The 26162-nt window shown below is 44.0% G+C and overlaps 1 protein-coding gene across 3 annotated transcripts in view; it reads left to right on the top strand.

The window, feature by feature from the left end:
- DHFR (dihydrofolate reductase) overlaps window positions 1-26162 on the top strand; it is a 121727-nt gene that overhangs the window by 74783 nt on the left and 20782 nt on the right. For 2 of the 3 annotated variants that reach the window (XM_030192309.1, XM_030192310.1), the window contains one exon: window positions 22944-23059. In XM_030192309.1, the coding sequence (XP_030048169.1) occupies window positions 22944-23059 (116 nt within the window). Of the gene's footprint in view, window positions 1-22943; window positions 23064-26162 lie in introns of those variants that run through there. The other variant, XM_030192311.1, reaches the window with a different exon arrangement.

The following is a 26162-nucleotide window of genomic DNA, read 5'->3' as shown; positions in this document are numbered from 1 at the left end:
GCTGGGGGTGCACGTGTTCCCATATCTCGACGATTGGCTGGTGAAGAACACATCCGAGGCAGGAGCCCTGCAGTCCATGCAGATGACTATTCGCCTCCTGGAGCTTCTGGGGTTTGTGATAAATTACCCAAAGTCCCATCTTCTCCCAGTGCAGAAACTCGAATTCATCGGAGCCCTGCTGGATTCTCGGACGGCTCGTGCCTATCTCCCAGAGACGAGAGCCAACAACTTGTTGTCCCTCGTCTCGCGGGTGCGAGTGTCCCAGCAGATCACAGCTCGGCAGATGTTGAGATTGCTGGGCCACATGGCCTCCACAGTTCATGTGACTCCCATGGCCCGCCTTCACATGAGATCTGCTCAATGGACCCTAGCCTCCCAGTGGTATCAGGCCGCTGGGGGTCTAGAGGACGTGATCCACCTGTCCACGAGTTTTCTCGAATCCCTGTTTTGGTGGACGATTTGCTCCAATTTGACTCTGGGACGTCCCTTCCAAATTCCTCAGCCACAAAAAGTGCTGACCACGGATGCGTCTCTCCTGGGATGGGGAGCTCATGTCGATGGGCTTCACACCCAAGGAAGTTGGTCCCTCCAAGAACGCGATCTACAGATCAATCTTCTGGAGTTGCGAGCGATCTGGAACGCTCTGAAGGCTTTCAGAGATCGGCTGTCCCACCAAATTATCCAAATTCAGACAGACAATCAGGTTGCCATGTACTATGTCAACAAGCAGGGGGGCACCGGATCTCGCCCCCTGTGTCAGGAAGCCGTCAGCATGTGGCTCTGGGCTCGCCGTCAGGGCATGGTGCTCCAAGCCACATATCTGGCAGGCGTAAACAACAGTCTGGCCGACAGGTTGAGCAGGATTATGCAACCTCACGAGTGGTCGCTCAATTCCCGTGTGGTGCGACAGATCTTCCAGGCGTGGGGCACCCCCCTGGTGGATCTCTTCGCATCTCAAGTGAACCACAAGGTCCCTCAGTTCTGTTCCAGGCTTCAGGCCCACGGCAGACTGGCGTCGGATGCCTTCCTCCTGGATTGGGGGGAAGGTCTGCTGTATGCTTATCCTCCCATACCTCTGGTGGGGAAGACTTTGTTGAAACTCAAGCAAGACCGAGGCACCATGATTCTGATTGCTCCCTTTTGGCCGCGTCAGATCTGGTTCCCTCTTCTTCTGGAGTTATCCTCCGAAGAACCGTGGAGATTGGAGTGTTTTCCGACCCTCATCACGCAGGACGACGGGGCTCTTCTGCATCCCAACCTCCAGTCCCTGGCTCTCACGGCCTGGATGTTGAGGGCGTAGACTTTGCCTCTTTGGGTCTGCCAGAGGGTGTCTCCCGCATCTTGCTTGCTTCCAGGAAAGACTCCACTAAGAGAAGTTACTTCTTTCATTGGAGGAGGTTTGCCGTCTGGTGTGACAGCAAGGCCCTAGATCCTCGCTCTTGTCCTACACAGACCCTGCTTGAATACCTTCTGCACTTGTCTGAGTCTGGTCTGAAGACCAACTCCGTAAGGGTTCACCTTAGTGCAATCAGTGCATACCATTACCAAGTGGAAGGTAAGCCGATCTCAGGACAGCCTTTAGTTGTTCGCTTCATGAGAGGTTTGCTTCTGTCAAAGCCCCCTGTCAAGCCTCCTACAGTGTCATGGGATCTCAATGTCGTTCTCACCCAGCTGATGAAACCTCCTTTTGAGCCACTGAATTCCTGCCATCCGAAGTACTTGACCTGGAAGGTCATTTTCTTGGTGGCAGTTACTTCGGCTCGTAGAGTCAGTGAGCTTCAGGCCCTGGTAGCCCAGGCCCCTTACACCAAATTTCATCACAACAGAGTAGTCCTCCGCACTCACCCTAAGTTTCTGCCAAAGGTCGTGTCGGAGTTCCATCTGAACCAGTCAATTGTCTTGCCAACATTCTTTCCCCGTCCTCATTCCTGCCCTGCTGAACGTCAGCTGCACACATTGGACTGCAAGAGAGCATTGGCCTTCTACCTGGAGCGGACACAGCCCACCAGACAGTCCGCCCAATTGTTTGTTTCTTTTGACCCCAATAGGAGGGGAGTGGCTGTAGGGAAACGCACCATATCCAATTGGCTAGCAGATTGCATTTCCTTCACTTACGCCCAGGCGGGGCTGGCTCTTGAGGGTCATGTCACGGCTCATAATGTTAGAGCCATGGCTGCGTCGGTAGCCCACTTGAAGTCAGCCTCCATTGAAGAAATTTGCAAAGCTGCGACGTGGTCATCTGTCCACACATTCACATCTCATTACTGCCTGCAGCAGGATACCCGACGCGACAGTCGGTTCGGGCAGTCAGTTCTTCAGAACCTGTTTGGGCTTTAGGATCCAACTCCACCCCCCGAGGGCCCTGTTTGTTCTGTTCCAGGCTACACCTCAGTTAGTTGGTAAATTTTTTAGGTCAATCTCAGTTATGTCCTCGCCGTTGCGAGGCCCAATTGACCAATGTTGTTGTTTTGAGTGAGCCTGGGGGCTAGGGATACCCCATCAGTGAGAACAAGCAGCCTGCTTGTCCTCGGAGAAAGCGAATGCTACATACCTGTAGAAGGTATTCTCCGAGGACAGCAGGCTGATTGTTCTCACAAACCCGCCCGCCTCCCCTTTGGAGTTGAGTCTTCCCTTGAAGTGTATTGTCTTGCTACATACTGGACTGGCCGGCTCGAGCCGGTTTCGGGCGGGAAGACGGCCGCGCATGCGCGGTGCGCGCGGGCGCGCGAGGGCTAGCAAAGGACTTTGCTAGTGAAGTTTCCGATTGGAGGGGCTGCCGTGGACGTCACCCATCAGTGAGAACAATCAGCCTGCTGTCCTCGGAGAATACCTTCTACAGGTATGTAGCATTCGCTTTACATCTTGAATTTGATTAACACAAGACATAAGGAGTCCTGTACAATTCAAAGATTGGCAGCCAGCTACAAGCAGTGAAGAAATGTACGCTGGTTGGCCAGGGAGGGAGAAAGGAATGAAGGCACAGGGACACAGGTCGGGATATTTTGAGGTGAAATGGGAGAAATGAGAACACAGTTTTGGGGGGGGGGGGGGGAATGGGGACAGGAGTGCATTAACTATTTTAGATCTGCTACATTTAAAATGCATGAGTGTAGGGACTGAAACTTGGAATGTCTGTTTTCTGTTCCAGCGCCACCAGTAATTTTAAAGACCAACATTTCTTGACTGCTGATGCTTGCAGTGTCTTAGACATGTGCAAACAGAAGCTGGACATGGGAGACTTTTTTTTAATTAAGTGCATCCTCATACAGTACACAACTTAGGGGAAACATTGGTCACAAGCTGTTTTGTGCTGTTTGAATCCCAAACTTTTACTTTATTTATTATACCAGCTGTACCCAGCCACGCGTTGCTGTGGCTCAGTCAGGTTAAATGGAAAAGAAAGAAAAGAGGAAGCGCACGTTTCTGATATGTTTAATTTCACAATGCTTGTGGGTATACAATATTTTTTGTTGTTCCATTGTGTGTGCAGAGATAGAGATTGTCTGGTTTGCCGACTGTAGAACATGCAACATATAATTGTCCATGTGAGAAGCAATCCGTGCGTAGATGTAAATGGGTGAATTATAAAGATTGGCCCTGAGCTTTGTTGATGGTGATTGCAAACGCCAATCGAATTGGGAATTGCAATCTGTTAAATTGAAATGGCATATCTGTTGGAATCATAGGAATGCGAGGAATGAGGACATGTTCACCTTTGAAAGGTCCTGTCAAGATTGTTGCTTGTACGACATTGCTCATTAATTTTTTTACTGCAAGCCGCGTGCGGTTGCAAAGCTTTGGCTGGTTGATATTTTGCAACATGATAATTGGCACGCCGATTTTCAATTGCAGTATGTGCGGTGACATCCCTGGCAGATCGAGTGAATTGAAAAAGTCTGTTGGATAATTAAGCGCTTCATCTGCTTCCAGAACAGTGTTGACGGACTTGTATGTGAGTGGCTCGCTTGGAATTTTAGACTGAATAATATTGTTCAGTTCGTAGATGTCTTTGTTCTTGGCCGCAAGAATAGCTCGTTCACTCAGCAAATCGTGATCCTTAAAATTGGTTTGAATATTGGGAAATACTTTTTCAACCAATTGTTCTTTTGAGGTCAGTAAATTGCAGAAGTTATGAGGCAATGAAATTCGTCCTGAGGTCAGATCAACCGGCACCTTTCCGTTCCCAATTTTCAGCAATTGATGTGAGAATATCTGAGCTGATTGATCGTTTTGCAGCTGGACACACATATTTGTAGTTAAGTTTAACGTCTTTACGTGTTGCCACAAAATAGAGTATTTTAGGCAAGCATTTATTTCGTCCGCTGGTGTCGATCGAGGAACTACGGGTAATGTTTGCCTGAAATCTCCTGCAAGCAATATTAATGTGTTCCCAAATGGTCTGTTTCCACGCAAATCTTGCAATGATCCATCAAGAGCCTCGAGCGATGTTTTTCACTGTGATGTTTCCTCAGCACGTATTTGAGCCATTCTTTGTCTGCTTCGCTCATTCACTGATGCCCGTTCTTCCTCAGTTTGATTTGCAATTGTAGGTATATAAAAACACGCGCGTATTCGAATGCAACATTGTGTCGAAATTTCAAAGCAATCGGTGAAGAACTTTCAGAGATTTAAGCCACTCTGAGCCTGTCGCGTTGATTATGTTGAGAACGAAGCAGATGTGAAGCTGCAGAACTGGATTGCCATGCTCACAACCGTGCATCGTCAAGTCTGGCTGCACGTCGCTCTGCTGCTTCCTCGGCACGTATTTGAGCCATTCTTTGTGTGTTTCGCTCGTTCGCTGATGGCCGTTCTTCCTCAGTTTGATTTGCAATTACTCGTCGCACTGCTTCCGCTCCGTGAGTACGACAACTGTGACATCTATATAATAGTAGGTATATAAAAACATGCACGTAATTTCAAAGCAATCGGTGAAGAACATTTGGAGATTTAAGGCACTCTCAGCCTGTCGCGTTGATTCTGTTGCGAACGAAGCAGATCTGAAGCTGCAGAACGCGATCGCCATGCTCGCAACTGTGCATCGTCAAGTCTGGCTGCACGTCGCTCTGCTGCTTCCGGGGCACGTATTTGAGCCATTCTTTGTTTCGCTTGTTCGGTGATGGCCGTTCTTCCTCAGTTTGATTTGCATTTACTCGTCGCACTGCTTCCGGTCTGCGCCGTGCTTGTAACCGTGCATCGTCAACTCTGGCTGCACGTCGCTCTGCTGCTTCCTCGGCACGTATTTGAGCCATTTTTTGTCTGTCTCGCTCGTTCGGTGATGTCCGTTCTTCCTCAGTTTGATTTGCAATTACTCATCGCACTGCTTCCGGTCCGCAAGTACGACAGCGGTGACATCTATATAATAGTAGGTATATAAAAACATGCGCATATTCGAATGCAACATTGTGTCCAAATTTGAAAGCAATCGGTGAAGAACTTTCGGAGATTTAAGATTTTGAACAAATGAACATTTACATTTTTATTTATATAGATTTTGAGAGATCAACAAGTAGGCACAAACCACTATATTATTCAAACAGTAAAATTTCAATTTAAAATCAGAAGGGTTATGTAGGGGGGGGAAGGTTGAATAATGAAATTAATGACTTATACACTGTAGCTTACCTGTGCATATGCTGTTAATTCTTTTGCGAGTGAACTTTGAAAAAGGACAATTCTTAATAACTTTTTTTTAATGTGGTTGACAAAATACTGTTATTTTGCAGCCTCCTCTCCTCTTTTCAGGTTCTTTCTTTTCTGCAGCTCTAAAAAAACACTCAAGTATTCCTGGATTCAGGTGTCTCATTTGCATAGTTCATATTTAATTCAAAGATAAAGATAGGCTTCCTTTTTGTGTTTGATGGGCAGAATGATTTTACATCTTTATTCTTGAAATTAAGATGTATTTATTTGCATTTTTTATTTTTTACATAATGTGAGCAAGTTGCAGGTATATGACGATTCTGTCATCCTATGTGATCATATCTCATCTAGAAACATAGAAAATGAAGGCAGAGAAAGACCATGTGGCCTATATGGGCTGCCCATCCATACTATCTATTATCCCTTTCTGTCCCTTAGGGACCCTATGTACTGTACTTGTCCCAAGCTTTCTTAAATTGAGAATCAGTCCTCCGCCCCACCACCTCCACCAGCAGGCCATTCCACACATTCCCTACCTTTTCCATGAAGAAGTATTTCCTTAGGTTACTCTTAAGTCTCTCCCCTTTCCCCTTCATTCTATACCAGAGCTTCACCCTATTCCAGAGCTTCCTTTCAATTGAAAGAGACTCGGCGCCTGCACATTTATACCATGGAGGTATTTAAACATCTCTATTATATCTCCCCTCTCCTGCCTTTCTTCCAAAGTACACAAGTTGGTCCAATGGTTAACCCGGCCCTGTTTGCAGGCACATTCTGCCCCTGCTGTTATGTGTTGGAAGGAAAGTTGGAAGTCCCAGCAGAACAGCAGGTACAGATCACCAGCACTAACAATGGGAAAAACACTGGAGGAGTCCTGCAGGAAGTAGCAGCAGTGTCAGTGGGCTCCTTCAAGTTGATGGGAGACTAAATATATATTTTTTTGCATTGTTTTGAGGGAAAGTGTCAGGGGAAAAACAGCCATTAATGGCTGAAAATCAGGCAGGAATCTACTTAGAATACCGAAATCTAACCGCCATCAAAGTTTAGTACCCTGTTGATTGATTGAACCTGGAAGCTGGACAGTTCTTGCATTTGTAGTGGTGATCCTTTCCAGTCAGTACTGAGTCTCGGGGCAATGTCTCCAAATGGGTTACTGAGTCACATGTGCAGGACAACGTGCAGAAGCATACCTAGCTGCCTGTTTGTTCCTACTGTGTCGCTGTGAAGAAAGGAAAGCCTAGATTTCCAGAGGTGTCAAAATACACTTAAAGCACCAAAGTAACTATTTAAAATATGGTCCTATCCATTGCTTAATAGCTGTTAATCTTTCTGTCTTTCAGAATGTCCATGTTGTGTTCTCTAGACCTTTTGGAAATAGATTTTCAAGTCAGATTTTTTATATTATAACCAATGTTTTTGAAAGTAATAACTGTTTTCTTACTAAAACGGAGACATTTACATGTCTTCCTAAAATTGCTGTAATGTCACTGTTTTCATTAAAGTAGTAAGAGCTGACGGGTCAGGCTATGTTTTTAACTTTGCATTGCCTAGAAAAATGCAGCACAGCTCATAGTAAACAACTGCTTAGACTTCTTTGTATGAACAAGCATATTGATTTGACATTTTACTAGAAAAAAAGAAAATGAAGGAAAAAGGTTAGTGCATGAGTCAGAAAGAGGCAGTCATAAGCTGTGTAAATATGAAAGGCTGCTGCTTTTTAGCTCCCTTTTCTAAAGGTGCTTGCTGAGAAGATACGGAGGGAGGATTTAGAGAAATATACTTTTGAAGTGTGTGGGAAGAAAACAATTAAGTGTGTTGGCATTTCTGTATCGATCATCTAAGTACATTTTTGGATTTTGAAAAAAAAATAGAGAGGGAGATAGATAAATATAGATATAAGGGCAGATTTTAGTTTAATCCTGGATGCCGGCTAAGCTGTTTGAGTCAGGCACTTAGAACAGGGCATACAAAAGGTAAGGTCTCTTGAGCTGGGTGCAGGCTGGGGCCAGACTAAATCCTGGTAGGCTTGGGGGAGGAGTTAAGTCACAACCTTTATTGCTTTAACACAATCTCAGGGGGGGGGGGGGGGGTCATTCTTGCTCCAGCAGTTGCTTTTGTAAACTCTTGAACTTTTACTAACAGATTTTCAGATTCAGTCTCTCTTAGTGTGCATTTGGCTGTCAACCCTCCAAGCCCATCCCACCCGGTAGGACAACCTGGGGCTGCAGCTTGTCCACTTCCTTGACAGATAAGCATCCCGCTGGGCTTTTCCCCAGCTATTGGACTGTATCCAGGTCCAGACCTCCCTGTCCTTCCTCTCCCAGAGGCAAGGTTCTTCTCACCCACCCTCTGGGCTGGACAGATCTCTCTTGAGCCTTCTTGCCTCAACCTCTGTTTTTTTTCAGCAGAGATTACTCTGTCACAGCATCCCCTTGCTTATTATGCTGGGCAGGATACTCCCTCACTCCACGGGTCCTAGTAGGGGTTCAGGCAACCAAAGACGTCATGCACAAAATGGCAAACATTTTTATTTCACTTCACCTCTCCCCCAATTACATCCCCCTGTCAGTCATCACAGTAACATTTTTTTTCTCACACATTACAATACCAGAAATGTACCCTGGCACAGCCACCACATGTCAATCAGCTGGGTATACCCCTCCCCTAGCCAATAACCACTGCCATCACTCCTCTGATCCTCTTGCCAGGAGCCAGATATGATTCAGTAATCCCCTTGGGGAACTCGCCCAGTCTCAACCCCATCACTGGTTTTCCCAGGGGAATATAAGAATAGCCATACTGGGTTAGACAAAAGTTGTATCTAGCCCAGTATCCTCTTTCCAACAGTGACCAATCCAGGTCACAAGTACATGGCTGAAACCCAAATAGTAGCAACATTCCATACTACCAATCCCAGGGAAAGCAGTGACTTCATATCTACAGTATCTCTATAGCAGACTATGGACTTTTCCTCCAGGAACTTGTCCAAAGTACCATATAATATATGTAAACCACTTTGGTTGTAACCGCAGAAAGGTGATATATCAAATCCATGACCCCCTGACGCCAAACCTTTTTTAAACCCAGATACACTAACCAATGTTGCCACATCCCCCGGCAATGAGTTCCAAAGCTTAATTATTCATTGAGTGAAAAAATATTTCCCCCTGTTTGTTTTAAAATTATTTTCATGTAACTTCATTGAGTGTTCCCTAGTCTTTGTACTTTTTGAAAGAATAAAAAATAGATTCACTTCTACTCTTTCTACACAATTCGGGATTCCGTAGACCTCTGTTTTCCAAGCTGAAGAGCCCTAATCTCTTTAACCTTTCCTCATATGAGAGGAGTTCTATCCGCTCATTTTGGTCGCTCTTCTTTCAACCTTTTATAATTCCACTATATCTTTTTTGAGATATGGTGACCAGATTAGCATATGTGGATTTAAAAAGATTTGAAGAAGTTCCTGGTGGAAAAGTCCATAGTTTGCTGAAGGCACTACTTGCCCTCGGATTGGTAGCATGGAATGTTGCTACTATTTGGGTTTCTGCTAGGTACTTGTGACCTGCATTGGCCACTGTTGAAAGCATGATACTGGGCTAGATGGATCATTGGTCTAACCCAGGGGTAGGCAACTCCAGTCCTCGACAGCCGCAGGCAGGTCAGGTTTTCAGGATATCCACAATGAATATGCAGGAGATAGATTTGCGAGCACTGCCTCCATGGTATGCAAATCTATCTCCTGCATATTCATTGTGGATATCCTGAAAACCTGACCTGCCTGCGGCTCTCGAGGACCAGAGTTGCTTACCCCTGGTCTTAACCCATTGTAGCTATTAATATATTCTTATGAATGAGCATATATGTTCAGCAGCTGCACACTTTTTACAGTTTTCGACATCTGAAATATCAACAGAGGCAATTAGGTAGCATACACATATATGTGCCAGCACTTAAACATGTATGTTATCCCATCCCCCACCCCTAATGAACATTTATGGTTGGGGGTGTGTGACAGAGGTGTGTGTGTGTATATATATATATATATATATATATGAGAGTAATTGCTGAGAAGGGGCAGTGTTTTTCAAACATTTAGGTCTTCTTTAGATGCTTTTGTGGATAAGCAGCTAATTTTCTGGTTTTTGTAGTCTGACTTTGGTTGTTGTGTTCATTTATTTTTGTTGTTCTTTTTGTAAAGCTAAATTAATAATAATAAAGTTTGTAAACTGGAAAAAAAAAAACATGTTTATTGGGTATTGTAGGAGCCAACTTTTCCAAATGATTGGGGGGCTGTAGATGAGTGGTACATCAGTTGCTGAGGCAAATCCCCTGTCAAGGTCTTCATTTATGTCTTGCTGTAGGAGAGCAACCCCTGTTTGGGCAGTGATAATGCAATAAATGTCACCTGTTTTTTCAGGGCTGTATAGGAGCTCACGTCCAATCCTGTCAATATACCCGAAATGGCTGTTCAGAATGCCAAAGGTGCACTAGTGTGCACTATTGTAGCATTCCTCCTGTGGTGAATGTGGCAGTTTCATTGGAGTTGGGAGCTGGGTTTTCAGGGATTAAACTCTGTCACCTTTGGTGGAGACAAGCATTGCTAAGGCTCAGATCCGTTGGCTGCCAGTGAAATACAGGGTGCAGTATAAAGTGTTGACTCTTACTACAAAGTTTTGTACTCTAGGAAGTCAACGTTTTTAAAGACTGTTAACACTTTTTACTTTTCTGGTAGAGTGTTAAGATCTGACATTACTAGACGTTTGGCTTTGGACTTAGTTGCCACCATCAGTATGCTGTGACAAAGGCTTTCAGCATTTTCAAGTGCTGGACCACTTATGTGGAATTTGTTACCTGATCAGCTGCGCTTGAGTGCTAGTATTTTACAATTTAAGAAAATGTTAAAAACACAGTATTTTGTGCAGACCTTTTTTGCTTGAGAGTGATTAGAGGGTATATGGCAGCACTATGATGGAAAATGTATATGGCAGTACTTTTTGTTTGATGTTTGTGTATTGGTTTTTAATATGTACAGTGGGGGAAATAAGTATTTGATCCCTTGCTGATTTTGTAAGTTTGCCCACTGACAAAGACATGAGCAGCCCATAATTGAAGGGTAGGTTATTGGTAACAGTGAGAGATAGCACATCACAAATTAAATCCGGAAAATCACATTGTGGAAAGTATATGAATTTATTTGCATTCTGCAGAGGGAAATAAGTATTTGATCCCTCTGGCAAACAAGACCTAATACTTGGTGGCAAAACCCTTGTTGGCAAGCACAGCGGTCAGACGTCTTCTGTAGTTGATGATGAGGTTTGCACACATGTCAGGAGGAATTTTGGTCCACTCCTCTTTGCAGATCATCTCTAAATCATTAAGAGTTCTGGGCTGTCGCTTGGCAACTCGCAGCTTCAGCTCCCTCCATAAGTTTTCAATGGGATTAAGGTCTGGTGACTGGCTAGGCCACTCCATGACCCTAATGTGCTTCTTCCTGAGCCACTCCTTTGTTGCCTTGGCTGTATGTTTTGGGTCATTGTCGTGCTGGAAGACCCAGCCACGACCCATTTTTAAGGCCCTGGCGGAGGGAAGGAGGTTGTCACTCAGAATTGTACGGTACATGGCCCCATCCATTCTCCCATTGATGCGGTGAAGTAGTCCTGTGCCCTTAGCAGAGAAACACCCCCAAAACATAACATTTCCACCTCCATGCTTGACAGTGGGGACGGTGTTCTTTGGGTCATAGGCAGCATTTCTCTTCCTCCAAACACGGCGAGTTGAGTTCATGCCAAAGAGCTCAATTTTTGTCTCATCTGACCACAGCACCTTCTCCCAATCACTCTCGGCATCATCCAGGTGTGCACTGGCAAACTTCAGACGGGCCGTCACATGTGCCTTCCGGAGCAGGGGGACCTTGCGGGCACTGCAGGATTGCAATCCGTTATGTCGTAATGTGTTACCAATGGTTTTCGTGGTGACAGTGGTCCCAGCTGCCTTGAGATCATTGACAAGTTCCCCCCTTGTAGTTGTAGGCTGATTTCTAACCTTCCTCATGATCAAGGATACCCCACGAGGTGAGATTTTGCGTGGAGCCCCAGATCTTTGTCGATTGACAGTCATTTTGTACTTCTTCCATTTTCTTACTATGGCACCAACAGTTGTCTCCTTCTCGCCCAGCGTCTTACTGATGGTTTTGTAGCCCATTCCAGCCTTGTGCAGGTGTATGATCTTGTCCCTGACATCCTTAGACAGCTCCTTGCTCTTGGCCATTTTGTAGAGGTTAGAGTCTGACTGATTCACTGAGTCTGTGGACAGGTGTCTTTCATACAGGTGACCATTGCCGACAGCTGTCTGTCATGCAGGTAACGAGTTGATTTGGAGCATCTACCTGGTCTGTAGGGGCCAGATCTCTTACTGGTTGGTGGGGGATCAAATACTTATTTCCCTCTGCAGAATGCAAATAAATTCATATACTTTCCACAATGTGATTTTCCGGATTTAATTTGTGATGTGCTATCTCTCACTGTTACCAATAACCTACCCTTCAATTATGGGCTGCTCATGTCTTTGTCAGTGGGCAAACTTACAAAATCAGCAAGGGATCAAATACTTATTTCCCCCACTGTATGTTTGTTTTTATGGTAGCCACTTTGGCTGTAAGTGGGATAGAAGTTTTAAAAATAAATAAATGATTAGTCAAAAGAGAGCATATTCCAGAGCAAACAGTTTGTTGTGGCAGAACTGCTGAAGACATGCCTTTGTATAGATCATGAGCAGTGCATACAGGCAAAATTGATGGTGGTATTTCACATGTCTTTTTTCTTTTATCCTAGAGACACATGAGGTGGGGGGGGGGATGCTGGAGAGACAGATCATATTGTATTAGAGCCTAGTTTTTTTGCTCCTTCTGCTCTTAGCTCTTTGGGAAGATGATGAACTTGTGCGGCCTTCTGAGCAGAGCTCATATGGAGGACTCAGTGCAGTGGCAGATGGCTGATTGCTGGTTGTCTGTGCTGATTCTGATGACATGTTTGAAACTGCCTGTTTCAATAAATGCCAGGGTTATGGTGACATAAGAACATAAACTTTGCCTTACTGGGACAGACCAAAGGTCTATCAAGCTCAAAAGCACTGTTTTCAACAGTGGCCAATCCAGGTCTCAAGTACCTGGCAATAACCAAAAGAGTAAAATAGATTTTATGCTGCTTATCCTAGAAAACGTAGTGACCATCACGTGCACAGGCAAGGAATGGCTTCTGCAGGATTGGGCCTTAAGGACAATTTTTAACAGGTCCCAAAGATCATCTGTAGTGGCCTTATTGAACAAATACCTCCTCCTTTGAAGCAGGTCAAAACTCGTTGCCTGTACCTCTGCCTGCTGCACTGGCCCTGTGGTTGGGCTTGCTCTTGTTGCTTTTGCCTCCTCATCAGTACCCTTTTCTCCAGGGCTGGCTCAAGGGTATCAGTCACCCTATGCAAACTTTCAGCTGTGCCCCCCCCCCCCACACTCCCCTTATTTCAGCAGCTTCCATTCCCCTCCCTACAACCCTCAGGTTGTCAGCATTGCCAGCATCTCCCTTTGCCCTTTCTACCCCACTCCAACATAGCATCCCTTCCCTTCTTTACCTACTCCCAAGATTGCTGGTTTCTCCCTTCCCCTCTAACTACCCCCTTCCCCACCCCCTGCTGGCTAGCATCTCATCTTCCTTTCCCTACTCCCACCCCACATTCAGCATCTCTTTCTCTTCCCTCCCTGCTTTGGGAACACTACTGACACCCACTACCTGTTTTCATGCCAGCTCTAAGCTGGATTGAGCACTGTGCGGGCCCTGCCATTTCTTGTCCCCTTGTGCAGAGTTGCCATGTCCATGGGAAAACCGTGAAATTGGGCAGGTTCCTGTGAGCCCCTGTGGGAAAATTTTAAAAGTTGCAGGTAGTGACTTTTTGGGTGATTTTCACCACTGGGGTCCACAGATTGATGGGTTTTCCCCCTCGCCATCCTGTTGGTCAAATTTGACCAATAGGTGGTTGAGGGAGGTAGGATCCAGTCCATTGTAAATGGCTGCCCCCACCCCCGACAACTCGTGGTGTCCAGTTCTGTCATGGTGTTTGTCATCACTGGACTGATGGGGATGTGGTACTACACAAGTTCTCAGAGTGGCCATTTCATCAGCCCCACCGGGAGGTGAACAAACTGAAGTGGGTTTGGGAAGGGCGAGTGTAAGGAGAGTAACTATCACTGAATGTGACATGGGGCTGCAGCTGCCAGAGGATGGAGTGGGGGCAGCTCCGGAGCCTGAGCAATGGGACGCAGATAAGCGCAAATGCTGCAAACAGAGAAAGAGAACCAAAATGGTGGAGAGGTAAAGTAAAGGCATCCCAGTTTCTTGTTTAATTAATCGCTGGGGTAATATTTCGCCTTTTCTCTGCTTGTCCTGCAGCAGTGCTCAGATTACTTGGTGGCTGGCGGCCCAGCGCCTTCTCGTTCCCAGCAAGTGAAAAAGATCCCTGGCAAACCTCCCCCCAATTCCACCCTATTAGTTCTGCAGCAAAGCCGATTGGTCCTCTCCTCTGGAGTTATAAAATTATCATTATTCTCATTGCAAGCTGGGATCCATTCCCTTTCCCTGTCTCCTACACGTCTGCCTTCCTGCAGGCAGGATAGAAGTGAAATAGAGAAGACGAGCCAATGTGTGCTACTGTGTGTGTATATCATAATTATTGTTACTAATATGTGGCACCTTTTTCTTTCTGAAGTGGGTAGGGGTTGGAGCACTTACTGGCTTTAAGCGTGCATGCTGCTCCCTTTGCTGCTGTTGCCCCCCCCCCCCCCCCCCCCCGCAGCCGCACCTAGGTATTAAGAGGACTGCGATTTGGTAAGAGGAAGGGAGGAGAATTATCTCCAGTAGTGGGGAAGTTAGGGGATGGCGGGCTTCCTAGGAACTTTGCCCGGTCGTGAGCATGCTAGAGGTAAATGACGGGCCAGTCTCAGAATCCCTGCGAAGGTGGCTTAGCTCTGAAGCACTTAAATGAAAAATTAAGATAGTTTGAAAACATATATAATATTTTTTATTAATAGTAATATCTCTCTATATAAAAGGCAACCCCAACGTTCTGAAGCCTCCACGGAAGTTGAGGCGCCCGAGATATCCGGTGTGCCCTGGAGTGTCTGCACCGCCCTCGCGTCAAAACGTCATGACGTCGAGGGCGGAGCTATAACACTCGAGGCCCGAAACCGAAACGCCACAGGCACGGCCACGGAGGCGCAGCAAACAAAAAAAAAAAACAAAACCCTACCCACACACAGCGACGCCAACACCGAACAAGGCAAGTAGCTCTGAGAGAGGGGGCCCCTTGCTAGCGCCCGTTTCATTGCCCTCGGAAACGGGCATTTATTCCTAGTTGTTAATAATAATAACAGTCTTTGTATTTTATCTTACATAAAGCATATTGGACACCTTCAAAAATAGGAAAAATCTCTAAAGACTCTACTATATCCAAATATTGGTCTTGTAACCAAACTCCAGGTGACTTATCACATATGATTTACCACTGTTCTACTGTGCATATGTTCTGGAACGATGCATGGAACAAAATTCTAGACGTCATCTCTCTTAAAATTGTCGTTCTTATATCATCATGCGCCGATTTCATTCCAGATAATATGGATAAACTATTCAACATCATGATGGCTATAGCAATGCATCTATTGTTCTCCATTAGAAAGACAACACTAAACTGAACATATTTGAATGGTGGGCATAGCTATGCACAATTTGTAAATACGAAGCTAACAATTCTATTCGCATTCACAATATTCCACACTCTCAAAAATTATGGTCTCCATTAGATAACTATTGCAATATGTCTACTGATGGGACTAATTAACGTCTCTTACATGGCAACTTTTACCACGTTTGTATGATATTCCAAATACTGTACACAGCTTATGTATATACATGTTTTCATGGTTTCTGTATACTTTTGTATTTGAAATTTCAATAACATTTTAATGAAAAAAATATTCTTATTATTATTATTATATACTTATTTTTGGTGTCAAAACTGTTTTGGGCTATTTTTGGGCTACTTTTGGGCATGAATGGGGCTGTAAAGTCTTTGGCCACTTGGCAACGCCTTGTGACAGGAAATCTACCATGGAAGGAGGTGGGACAAGGCAACACTTGAGCTTTAAAGGGTCCATTCAGTGCTCACTCTTCTTTAAGCTTGTGGCTGGAGCAGAAGATGGGGGGGGGGGGGGGGGGGATAAGTGTCAGACCTGGCAGGGGAAAGGTTTTTGCACCACTGTCCCTAGATGGGAGATTTGCACCACTGGCCCTAGGTGGATGCCTAGTCCGGCTAGTGGCAGGGACAACCCTGCTTCTTTCCACTACATGTTCAAATAGCACCATGTGCTTAGCACAGATGGCTATGAGAATGATGGGTATGCAGAAGCATTGCTGAAAGCACAAAGTGAGAGCTGTGCTTGAAACTGCTGAAGTTGTTATCTCCAGATATTCAAAGCATTGTGAGAAAACCACTTAAAAAGCAGTCCTATTTATACCAGATAATTGACCACTGTGGCAGTGCTGAATATTGTTATCTGCATACTCTAGTACTGCTACCACTACTTATCATTTCTACAGTGCTACTAGATGTACGCAGCGTTGTACACTGGGCATGAAGAGACAGTCCTGCTCCACAGAGCTTACAATCTAATTAGGACAGACAAACAGGACAAACAAGAGATAAGGGAATTAACTAAGGTGGGAATGATAAAACATGGGTACTGAACAAGTGAGTAAGGGATAGGAGTTTAAAAGCAGCGTCAAAAAGGTGGGCTTGTAGCCTAGATTTGAAAACAGCCAGAGATGGAGCTTGACGTACCGGCTCAGGAAGTCTATTCCAGGCATATGGTGCAGCAAGGTAAAAGGAACTGAGTCTGGAGTTAGCAGTGGAGGAGAAGTGTGCAGATAAGAGAGATTTACTCTGGTTATGTCCCTGAAATTCCCCTGCAGTTAACTGTGTACGAACCAGCACTTTTCCCTCTAAGCTGAGCAGGAATCCTCTGCCTACTACCCTGCCAGTGGTGCTGTTTCACTATCACATTTTCAACAATGAGGGACAGACACACTCTGCAGGACTCCAGGGAACCTACCTGTCCCTAGTGATTGAAAACACAGTATTGAAGCACAGTCCTCCACTGGCAGCAGTGCAGTTGGAGGACTCCCACTCAGCTTATCATTTCTAAAGCACACTTGAACATGAAGAGACAGCCCCTGCTCCACAGAGCTTACAATCTAATTAGGACAGACAAACAAGAGATAAGGGAATATTAAAGTGAGGATGATAAAATAAGGGTTCTGAACAAGTGAATAAGGGTTAGGAGCTAAAAGCAGCATCAAAAAGGTGGGCTTTTAGCTTAGATTTGAAGACGGCCAGAGATGGAGCTTGACCTACAGGCTCAGGAAGTGTATTCCAGGCATATGGTGCAGCAAGATAAAAGGAACGGAGTCTAGAGTTAGCAGTGGAGGAGAAGGGTGCAGATAAGAGAGATTTACCCAGTGAACGAGTTCCTGGGGAGGAATGTAGGGAGAGATGAGAGTGGAGAGGTACTCTGAGGAGCTGCAAAGTGAAGAGTGAAGTGGTCAACTGCTGGCTGGTTGAAAATTGCATATACCCAGATATGATGCAGTTATCCGGTTAAGAAGAGACTTTATCCAGATAACTGCCTCCTAAGTTTTTAAAGCTTGACCAGGTTGTCTTGGCTTTACATAACCACTCATTCTCTAGATCCCTGTTCTGTTGGACTTAAAAAATAATTATTATTTATATCCTGGTTGATGCTGTGCATGATATTGTCACCTCTTCCCTTTGTAACAGTTATCTGCTAGCAGTCTTATTATTTGACCCATGCTTTTTAAAAAGACCTTCTTAAACTCTCTTGATCCCAACAGTGATCAGGTCTTCCTTTTCTTTCCTTCCAAAGTTTGACTAGAATTGTGTGGAATCAGCTGTAGGATTTCTTGACTTTATATGAAGACTTTAATCAGCGTTTGTTTGGTTTTCATCTTTGCCACAGCACAGAGATAACTTGAATACCCCTGTTTATCCTTCAGGGCAGGACCGGTCTTAGGCAGAGGTGACCAAGGTGACCGCATAGGGCCCCGCGCCTAAGGGAGCCCCACATGGCATGCCTAAGGGGGCCCCGCGCAGCGCCTCAACTCTGCCTCGCTCGTGCCTCCACTCCGACCTCTGCCGCTGCTCGCCTTAGTCGCCTGAGATGATCCCCATTCCCGCGGCTCGGCCACTCCGCTCCCGCCACCACCAGCGCGGCATCCACCCCCGGCTTGGGTCCACTACTAATTGTAGTGGACTTGAACTGAATAATTTCTGTGGAGGGGATGTTTCATGATAGCATTGTGCTTATTATTTCAATCAGGTTTTTTTTTTTACAAATTTAGCTTCATTTGTCTTTATTTGAAATTTCGTAAATAAAAAAATGTTCTAAAAATGGAATAATCTTATCAATGGGGTGGAGCTAGGGTGGGGGCGGAGCTAGGGTGGGGGCAGGGCTAGGGTAGGCGGGGCTAGGATGGGGCCCCACCAAATTGGTCTGCATAGGGCCCCGCACTTGTTAAGACCGGCCCTGCTTCAGGGTCTATGTGCTGCAGCATGTTTGTTTATTTTACCTGCAGCAATTGATATTGTTCATCAGTCTGTTTTGCTTCCTAGGAGAACAGAGAGGCAAACAGAGAGCAGCTACTGCTGGAATCTTAGTCAGTGCACAAGCTCTGGCCCTTGGTCTCCTGCAGTGATTGCATGGGGACAGGGGAATTCTGCCAGAGTGGACTGGTTTGTGTTGCTCTTTTGTAGCTGCAATATGACATTAAATCAATGTTGTGATAAGACATTCCCCACCTAGTACCTGTAAGTTACCACTATTTTAACATTATAACTCCAAAACAACATGACAATATGTGCAGTGAATCCATGGTGTTCACACATCTCTGAGATGAAAGTTTTTTAGTTTGATTTATTTACTTTGTCGCTTTCCCCTAGGATGGAGTCGGTCCAGAGGACGACTACAAAATTGGCAAGTGGTCTTGGACATAAAAATATAGGAGCAGGCTCAGGAGCCTCAACATGTATATGCTGGAAGAGAGGAGGGAGGAGATATGATAGAGACGTTTAAATATCTCAGGGTCATTAATGTACAGGAAGTGAGCCTTTTTCAAATGAAGGAGAACTCTGGCATGAGGGGGCATATGATGAAGTTAAGAGGAAATAGGATTAAGAGGAATCTAAGAAAGTATTCGTTCACAGAGAGGGTGGTGGAAGCGTGGAATGGCCTCCCGGTAGAGGTTGTGGAGACAAGGACTGTGTTGGAATTTTAAAAAGCATGGGATCCCTTAGGAATAGGAGGAGTTAAGGGTTATGGAGGATGGGCAGACTGGATGGGCCATTTGGCCTTTGTCTGCCGTCATGTTTCTATGTGTTCTGGATCCTGCCCACTTAACCTCCTCATTGGCTACCAGAAGACTCCCCAGTAATATTCCACCAGGGTAGAGTAGGGGCTATAGATATGGATGTCTTTTCTTTGTATCCTCATGAAAGCCACGTTATTTCCAATGAGGATTGAGTTTTCCCGTTGTTTTTGCTCAGTTTTGTACTTGAATGCCCTAATACTGAGGACTGGAGTAACTATGATTTCTACTATTGCAGGAATTGCATGGAGGAGTAGCCTAGTGGTTAGTGCAGCAAGGTTTGATCCTGGTGAACTGGGTTCAATTCCCACTACAGCTCCATGCGACTCTGGGCAAGTCACTTAACCTCCATTGCCACAGGGGTATCTGCACATAATATGTAAACTGCTTTGATTAGTGGAGGAGTGGCCTAGTGGTTAGGGTGGTGGACTTTGGTCCTGGGGAACTGAGTTCGATTCCAGGCACAGGCAGCTCCTTGTGACTCTGGGCAAGTCACTTAACCCTCCATTGCCTGCCGCATTGAGCCTGCCATGAGTGGGAAAGCGCGGGGTACAAATGTAACATAAAATAAAAAATAACCACAGAAAGGCAGTATATCAAGTCCTATCCCCTTTCTCCCTTTCTATTAATGCTTTGAATATTTGTTTCTTTATTTCTATGATGGGATCTGTCTTCATTTGTTTTAAGAAAACAAATGGGCAGGCAATCAGCAAGATCCAAGATAGGCAGTAGATTGATGATAATAAAAGCCCAGATTTATTCACTATATAAAAGCATAAATAAATAGATACTTAAAAGTCTGATCGTCCATGTTTCACCCTCTAAAGGGCTACATCATAGGTTGAGAACTGTTAATAAAGACATAAAAAATAGGTTAGTATAAAAAAAATTAAAACCCATAAGACATTATAAATAAGTAAGGGGCCTTTTTATGAATTCGCGGTAGGGCTACCGCATACCAAAACAGCTTTACTGCGAGGCAGTCCCAGGTGCCCAGCGGTAGTTCTGATTTTGATGTGTGCTGATTCCCATGGTAGAAAATAATTTTCAATTTTCTACCGCAGTGGGCATTCCTGGCGGTAATCAGCAGCATGGCTACATTGGCACATGCTACCCGATTACCACCGGGTTAGTGCGTGAGCCCTTACCGCTTACTAAATAGGTGATAAAGGCTCATGCAGTAAATGGCCAGGCACTAATTTTGAACAGGTAAGTATCTTCGCTTTATCCAAAAGGGGACAGAGAACATTATGCCTTTCTATAGGTTCCTGATGCGTCTTCCTTGAGTACTGTTTGGCATTCTGGTCACCCCATCTCAAATAAGTTATAGTGCAACTAGAAAAGGTACAGGGAAGGACAACAAAAATGATAATGGGATGGAACACTTACCTTATGAATAGAGTCTAAATAGATTAGTGCTTTTCAGCTTAGAGGAAAGATCACACAGTGATAGTATGAAAGAAGTGTAAAAATTATATGAGTAGAGTGGAAAGGTTAAAAAGAGAATGTCCACGAAACAAGCGGACATTCACTGAAACTTAATGAATTGTTTTCAGGGTGCTAGTCATTAGTGGTTTTATTTTGTGTGTGTGTGTTTTATTTTTACACAGCACATAATTAAGCTGTCCCAAAAAGACAGGATGCTCGAATCCCATGTTGGACCTTAAAGACCTCAATCTTTTTCTTTGCAAAGATGAATTCAGGATGCATGCTGTCCCCTCTGTTCTGCCATTCCTAAAGAATGCAGATGGGATACGTACAGTGGATCTCAAAGATGCTTACACAAATAACTTGATTCATCCTTGTTGCACAAACAATCTACAGTTCTTCTTTCATGCAGAACAGTATAGATATTAGGTCCTTCCTTTTGACCTTCCTTCAAGTCCCTTAGTTTTCTAAAATGTCTAGTGGTGGCAACTGCCCCACCTCAACAAGTAAAGTCATTTTAGGTTTGTTTTTTTTCCCTACCTCAGTGACTGCCTACCATCTTCCTCCTCAGAAAGTCTGTCTTTCAGCTCACAGACAAATGACTGACTGGATATTCTCTTTAAGAATTTTCTAGTACAGTGCGGAATTCATGGTTCCTTCAATAATGGCAAGTTTTTCAGGTTCTGAGGCAACAAAGCATCCCTACATTATCACACTACCACCATCATGTTTGACTATGGAATCCTGTATTTGCTTTATGCCCTAGTATCTCCCAAAACACAACCAGACCACACTCCCTTGCCAGATGCATGCTTTTGAGTTTTAGACCTGTATATCCTGGTTTTTTAAACATCTGGATTTAGACATGTATGCAATATGCACATCTAAATGCTGGGTTACACGTCTAAAATGTGAATAGGGCTTCTAAAATGACTGCCAAATTGTGACAAGTACAGCTGTTAGCACGCATAGGGATAGTTCTGGGAGCCTTTGTTGTAAAGGCACAAAAACTGTTTCAAATTACACACCGTCTGGCCCGCCGACTATTGGTCTCTACTTTTTATTCTCGGTGATGAATCATTGTTTTCTTTTCTTTTGTGGATCTTCACACAGTGTATTTATTTTCATCACAGATTTATTCTTGAATGTATTTTATTTTATAATCCTATCCATGAAAAGGTTTGTGGGGGTTTTTTAATGTGCTTTTTTTGGACATTTTCACATAAGCTGCCTGTTATAGAATCACCCTTTTGGGGGATCATTTCATAAAGGTTTTTCCATATGTAAAGCATGTTTTAAATGTGGAAAAGGTCTTTTATAAGTATCCATTCCAGAATATTGTATTTTTTTTTTTACTGCAAACTTTGCATAGTCATTCCTGGCAGCACAGAGGCAGGGTTATGATGTATCTGCATATTTTATAAAATGTGTGGGTATATTAGAGAATATGTGCTCAGATTTGCAGCGTCTTTGGAACAAGTGTAAGTTTGTACATGTGATTTTGTGCACTGTTAAGGCTACTTCTGGAAGCTTATTTTATAATGGCACCAATTTTTTATTTATTTATTTTTGTTACATTTGTACCCCGCGCTTTCCCACTCATGGCAGGCTCTATGCGGCAGGCAATGGAGGGTTAAGTGACTTGCCCAGAGTCACAAGGAGCTGCCTGTGCCGGGAATCGAACTCAGTTCCTCAGTTCCCCAGGACCAAAGTCCACCACCCTAACCACTAGGCCACTCCTCCACTTTGCACCTAGGTGCCTTGTATAAAATTATTCTTTTGGGGGTATTTCTATAATAATATGCCTATTTTGAGCCTATTCTATAAAGAAAAGTATATATCAACTCTTTTTCATAGAATACTTGTATAGCGGGGCAAATATACTTGTATATTTTAGGCACAATTGCGTATAGCAGCTTTAGAGTTACATTTACACAGGTAAGTGTGTGCCCTGCCCACGCTTTGTCCACACTTCACCCATGTGTACACCCACCTTTGAACTACATGCTATTGCACTTTGGTGCCAATTTATAGAACAGTGTGAAACCAGAATATTGGCACTTGCACTCGTATGTGTGCATACTGTGGTCATTTACATGCGTTATTGGCACCTAAAAATAGGTGCAATGTATAGAATTACCCTTGTGACCAAAAACAAATACGTACGTCAAGCAATTTGAGCTTTCTCATTAAAGATAACCCAAGGATTCAGCAATATATAACTGGAAATATGATCAACAAAAATGTACATTTCCTAATTATTTGTACCTCATAATCATTGGCTGCTATATGGCATTAAGTACAGGATTTATTCTCCAACATGGTTAAAATAAGAGTAACTCCTAAATAATTGGATTGATGTACAAAATGTTTTTCATTTTTGTCTCACAGGAACTAATGGAGAAACCAGTTCATCAGAGACTCTTTGTGACCAGAATCTTGCAGGAGTTTGAATGTGATACGTTTTTGCCAGAAATTAATAGAGATACTTACAGCCTACTTCCAGAGTAAGTATGAAACTCTAACAATATACTGTGCATTTGCTTAGATTGGATGACTTTGGGTGTACTTACATGGAAACATCAAGCTCTGTTCTTCAATCTATACCGTTCTTGGAGTTATTACTGTTTTGTCTGTACCTATTAGCTACTGAATTAGGAAGTTAGTGTTATTTGTACACAGTGATTAGCGGCCAAGGTTTACTACCCAGGATGCTATTATCAGAAAGAATGGTAAATTAGGCACATGTGACTGCGTGCACCCAGTTACAGAATTGCCCTTAAAATACTTCAGTGCCAATCACGGCATTTGAATATTGACTTGAGTATTTTCTTTGTTCCCCTTGGCTTTTCTTTTTAAGAGTAGGCATGACTGTTCATGAAAAAAAATTATATAATTCAACTGATTTGGAATGAGCCATTTTTTGGTTCTGATATTCTACATTGACAAGCACAAGTGAATTAGGCATACCGAGTATGTGATGTTATTTGGTGGTGATGGTTCAGAGCAGCCCTCCCAGAACTCAGAAGTAGTCTAAGAATTCTTCTCAAATGCAACAGTCCTCTCGGCCGCTTTTTTTTTTCCACTCTGGTGAACAGACATGAAAATAAAGATGTCCCAGAAGTGCCCTTATTTGGCTACTTCACCCATAGTACTGAGATAGTACTGTGAGGCTGCTGCTAGGGGTCACTGACACCATTTTGAACTTGGCACCACAGGAGGGACTGGGTTTCACTTCTGTTCCCACTACATCACCATGGACCCCTGGAAGAACTGGATCTGGGATCACATGGTGGAGCTCTGCTGGGGGGAGGCCCTTGGGTGAAAATGATACGATCTCTGGGGGACTATGAGTAGGGGCACCATTGAAGGGCGCTGGAGATGATCCAGGGAGCACCATGGGGGTTTTAATGTTTGAGGGGGGGGGATTATTGAATGTGGATAATCAAGGGCACTATTGGGGAGTGGATTTCTATTGTCCAGGGGGTACCACTGGAGGGGATTGATGGTGGTAGGGGTTGCTGCTGTTTTGGTGGGAATCAGAGTATGAGGGGAAAGGGTGCTATGAGGAGCAATGATTTTACATGATTTTTCCCACATGTAAAATTGCTGCTTTCGTGGGACATGGAGAAGCATGGACATTTAGTCTTGAATGTCTTTATATTTAGTTTATAAGATTCTCCTCAGATACCAAGCATTGCATTCAGAGACTAAGAAAATGTGGCATAACGATACAGAAATAATTCCCATCATATTGGGGGCCACAGACCTGATTAAAATAATTTTTTAGGCACACCTTGATAGATGTCCTATACATATTACATTCTATGGACTCCAAAAAGAAGCTGTCTTTGGCACAATGCAAGTACGACAGCAAACATAAGCTGTAATTTAAGAGACCTCAATCATATTCCACATACCCTGGCTTAGGAGTGAGAATATAAGTATTGCTATACTGGGTCAGACCTAAGATCCATGTAACCTAGCATCCTGCCTCAAGCAGTGGTCAAGCCAGGTCACAAGTACCTGGCAGAATCCCAAGAAGTAGCAAGATTCCATGCTACCTTAATAACAATATGGGCTTTATCTCTAGGAACTTATGCAACCCTTTTTGAAACCCAGCTGTGCTAACTGCTTTTATCTCATCCTCCGGCGATGAGCTCCAGAGCAAATTATGCATTGAATGAAAAAATATTTTCTCCAGTTTGTTTTAAAAGTATTACTATGTAATTGGAAATTTTTGAAAAAGTAAATATCGAGTACCATTTTTCATTCCACTCCACTCAGAATTTTATAGACCTGTGTCATATTCCTCCTCAGCTGACTCTTCGCCAAGTTGAAGAGCCCTAAGCTCTTTAGCCTTTCCTCCTCCAGGGCGAATGAGAAATTGAAGTATCTGAGTATGTGGATACCTGCTGATCTCATTGCACTATATGGTATTAATATACTGCCTTTATTTAAGGACGTGTATTCTAGGCTGTTACTTTGGAGGGCTTATCCCTTATCCTTGTTGGGTCACATACATTTGTTTAATATGATCTTGTCCCGTGTATACTATATGTTTTCAAATATTACCTCTCTACCTGTCTAGACGAAATGAAGTCATTGCATAGGAGCCTGTAGAAATATTTATGGCTGGGCAAGAAGGCATGTTTGCCTATTTCTGTTCAGCAGACTCCTATGCCACAGGGTAGACTAGGGTTGCTTAACATCAGATACTTGTCTAGTGCAAGTGAGATGAGACATATCAATGACTCTTTTCAGGGGACACACTGTTTCACAGCTGCTGAGCTTGAGCTTGGTTTGCTGCATCCCGTGCATATTAGCAGCTATCTCCATTCTTGTGGGCAGCTAGTTCAGGCTCCTCTGTGGAATAATTTACTGCTGCAGAATAGGAAGGGCTGTGTGGCAGTGGTTGTGTCGTCATCATTGGTTTTCTACCACTGTTACCCTTACTTGGCTATTCAAAGTAATGCGGACTTCCTGTCAGGGTTGGACAATGCTACTTTTACCCGTTGGAGATCTAAGAGCCTATGATTTTAACTTCCAAGTGTTAACAGAGGAGAGCGCGATCAAACCTTTGGAGGATCTTAAATGTGAATTTCAATTGTTGGATTGTGATGTATTTGGATATGCACAGTTGTGTCATTATTTGTCTAGTCTTCCCTGGCAGGATCTTACTGACTATGTCCAAGATGCATTATCCACCGCTTATACAATGTCGACTCAGAACAAAGTGCCTCTCTCATTCATCATACATATCTTAAAGACACAGCGGAGGAGATAAATTACAAATTACAATACCATTGCACTGGCTTGGTCCCGGGATCTGCCAGGACTGGGTGCTATTTCCTGTGACATGCTCTGGGACTTTGTTCTGGGAATCCAGAAAACAACTGAACATGTATTGCATTGGGAGCTGCAATATAAATTTGTTTTGCAACTATATGTTTCTTCTAGGAAGGCTCGCCTTGCTGGCTTTGCTTCTACGGATTGTTGCCCTAAATGTTCAACTGCAGGGGCTTCCTTGGGACACTTGTTTTGAACATGCCCTATAGTCTCTGTTTTGGAAGCAGCTACTTGACTGAATTTCTGCCTTGTGTTTATGTA

The sequence above is a fragment of the Microcaecilia unicolor genome, chromosome 2 (genome assembly GCF_901765095.1).
Source record: "Microcaecilia unicolor chromosome 2, aMicUni1.1, whole genome shotgun sequence".
In the NCBI taxonomy this organism is placed as follows: Eukaryota; Metazoa; Chordata; class Amphibia; order Gymnophiona; family Siphonopidae; genus Microcaecilia; species Microcaecilia unicolor.
Note: the sequence above shows the minus strand (reverse complement) of the source record. Positions and strands in the feature narration are given on the sequence as shown.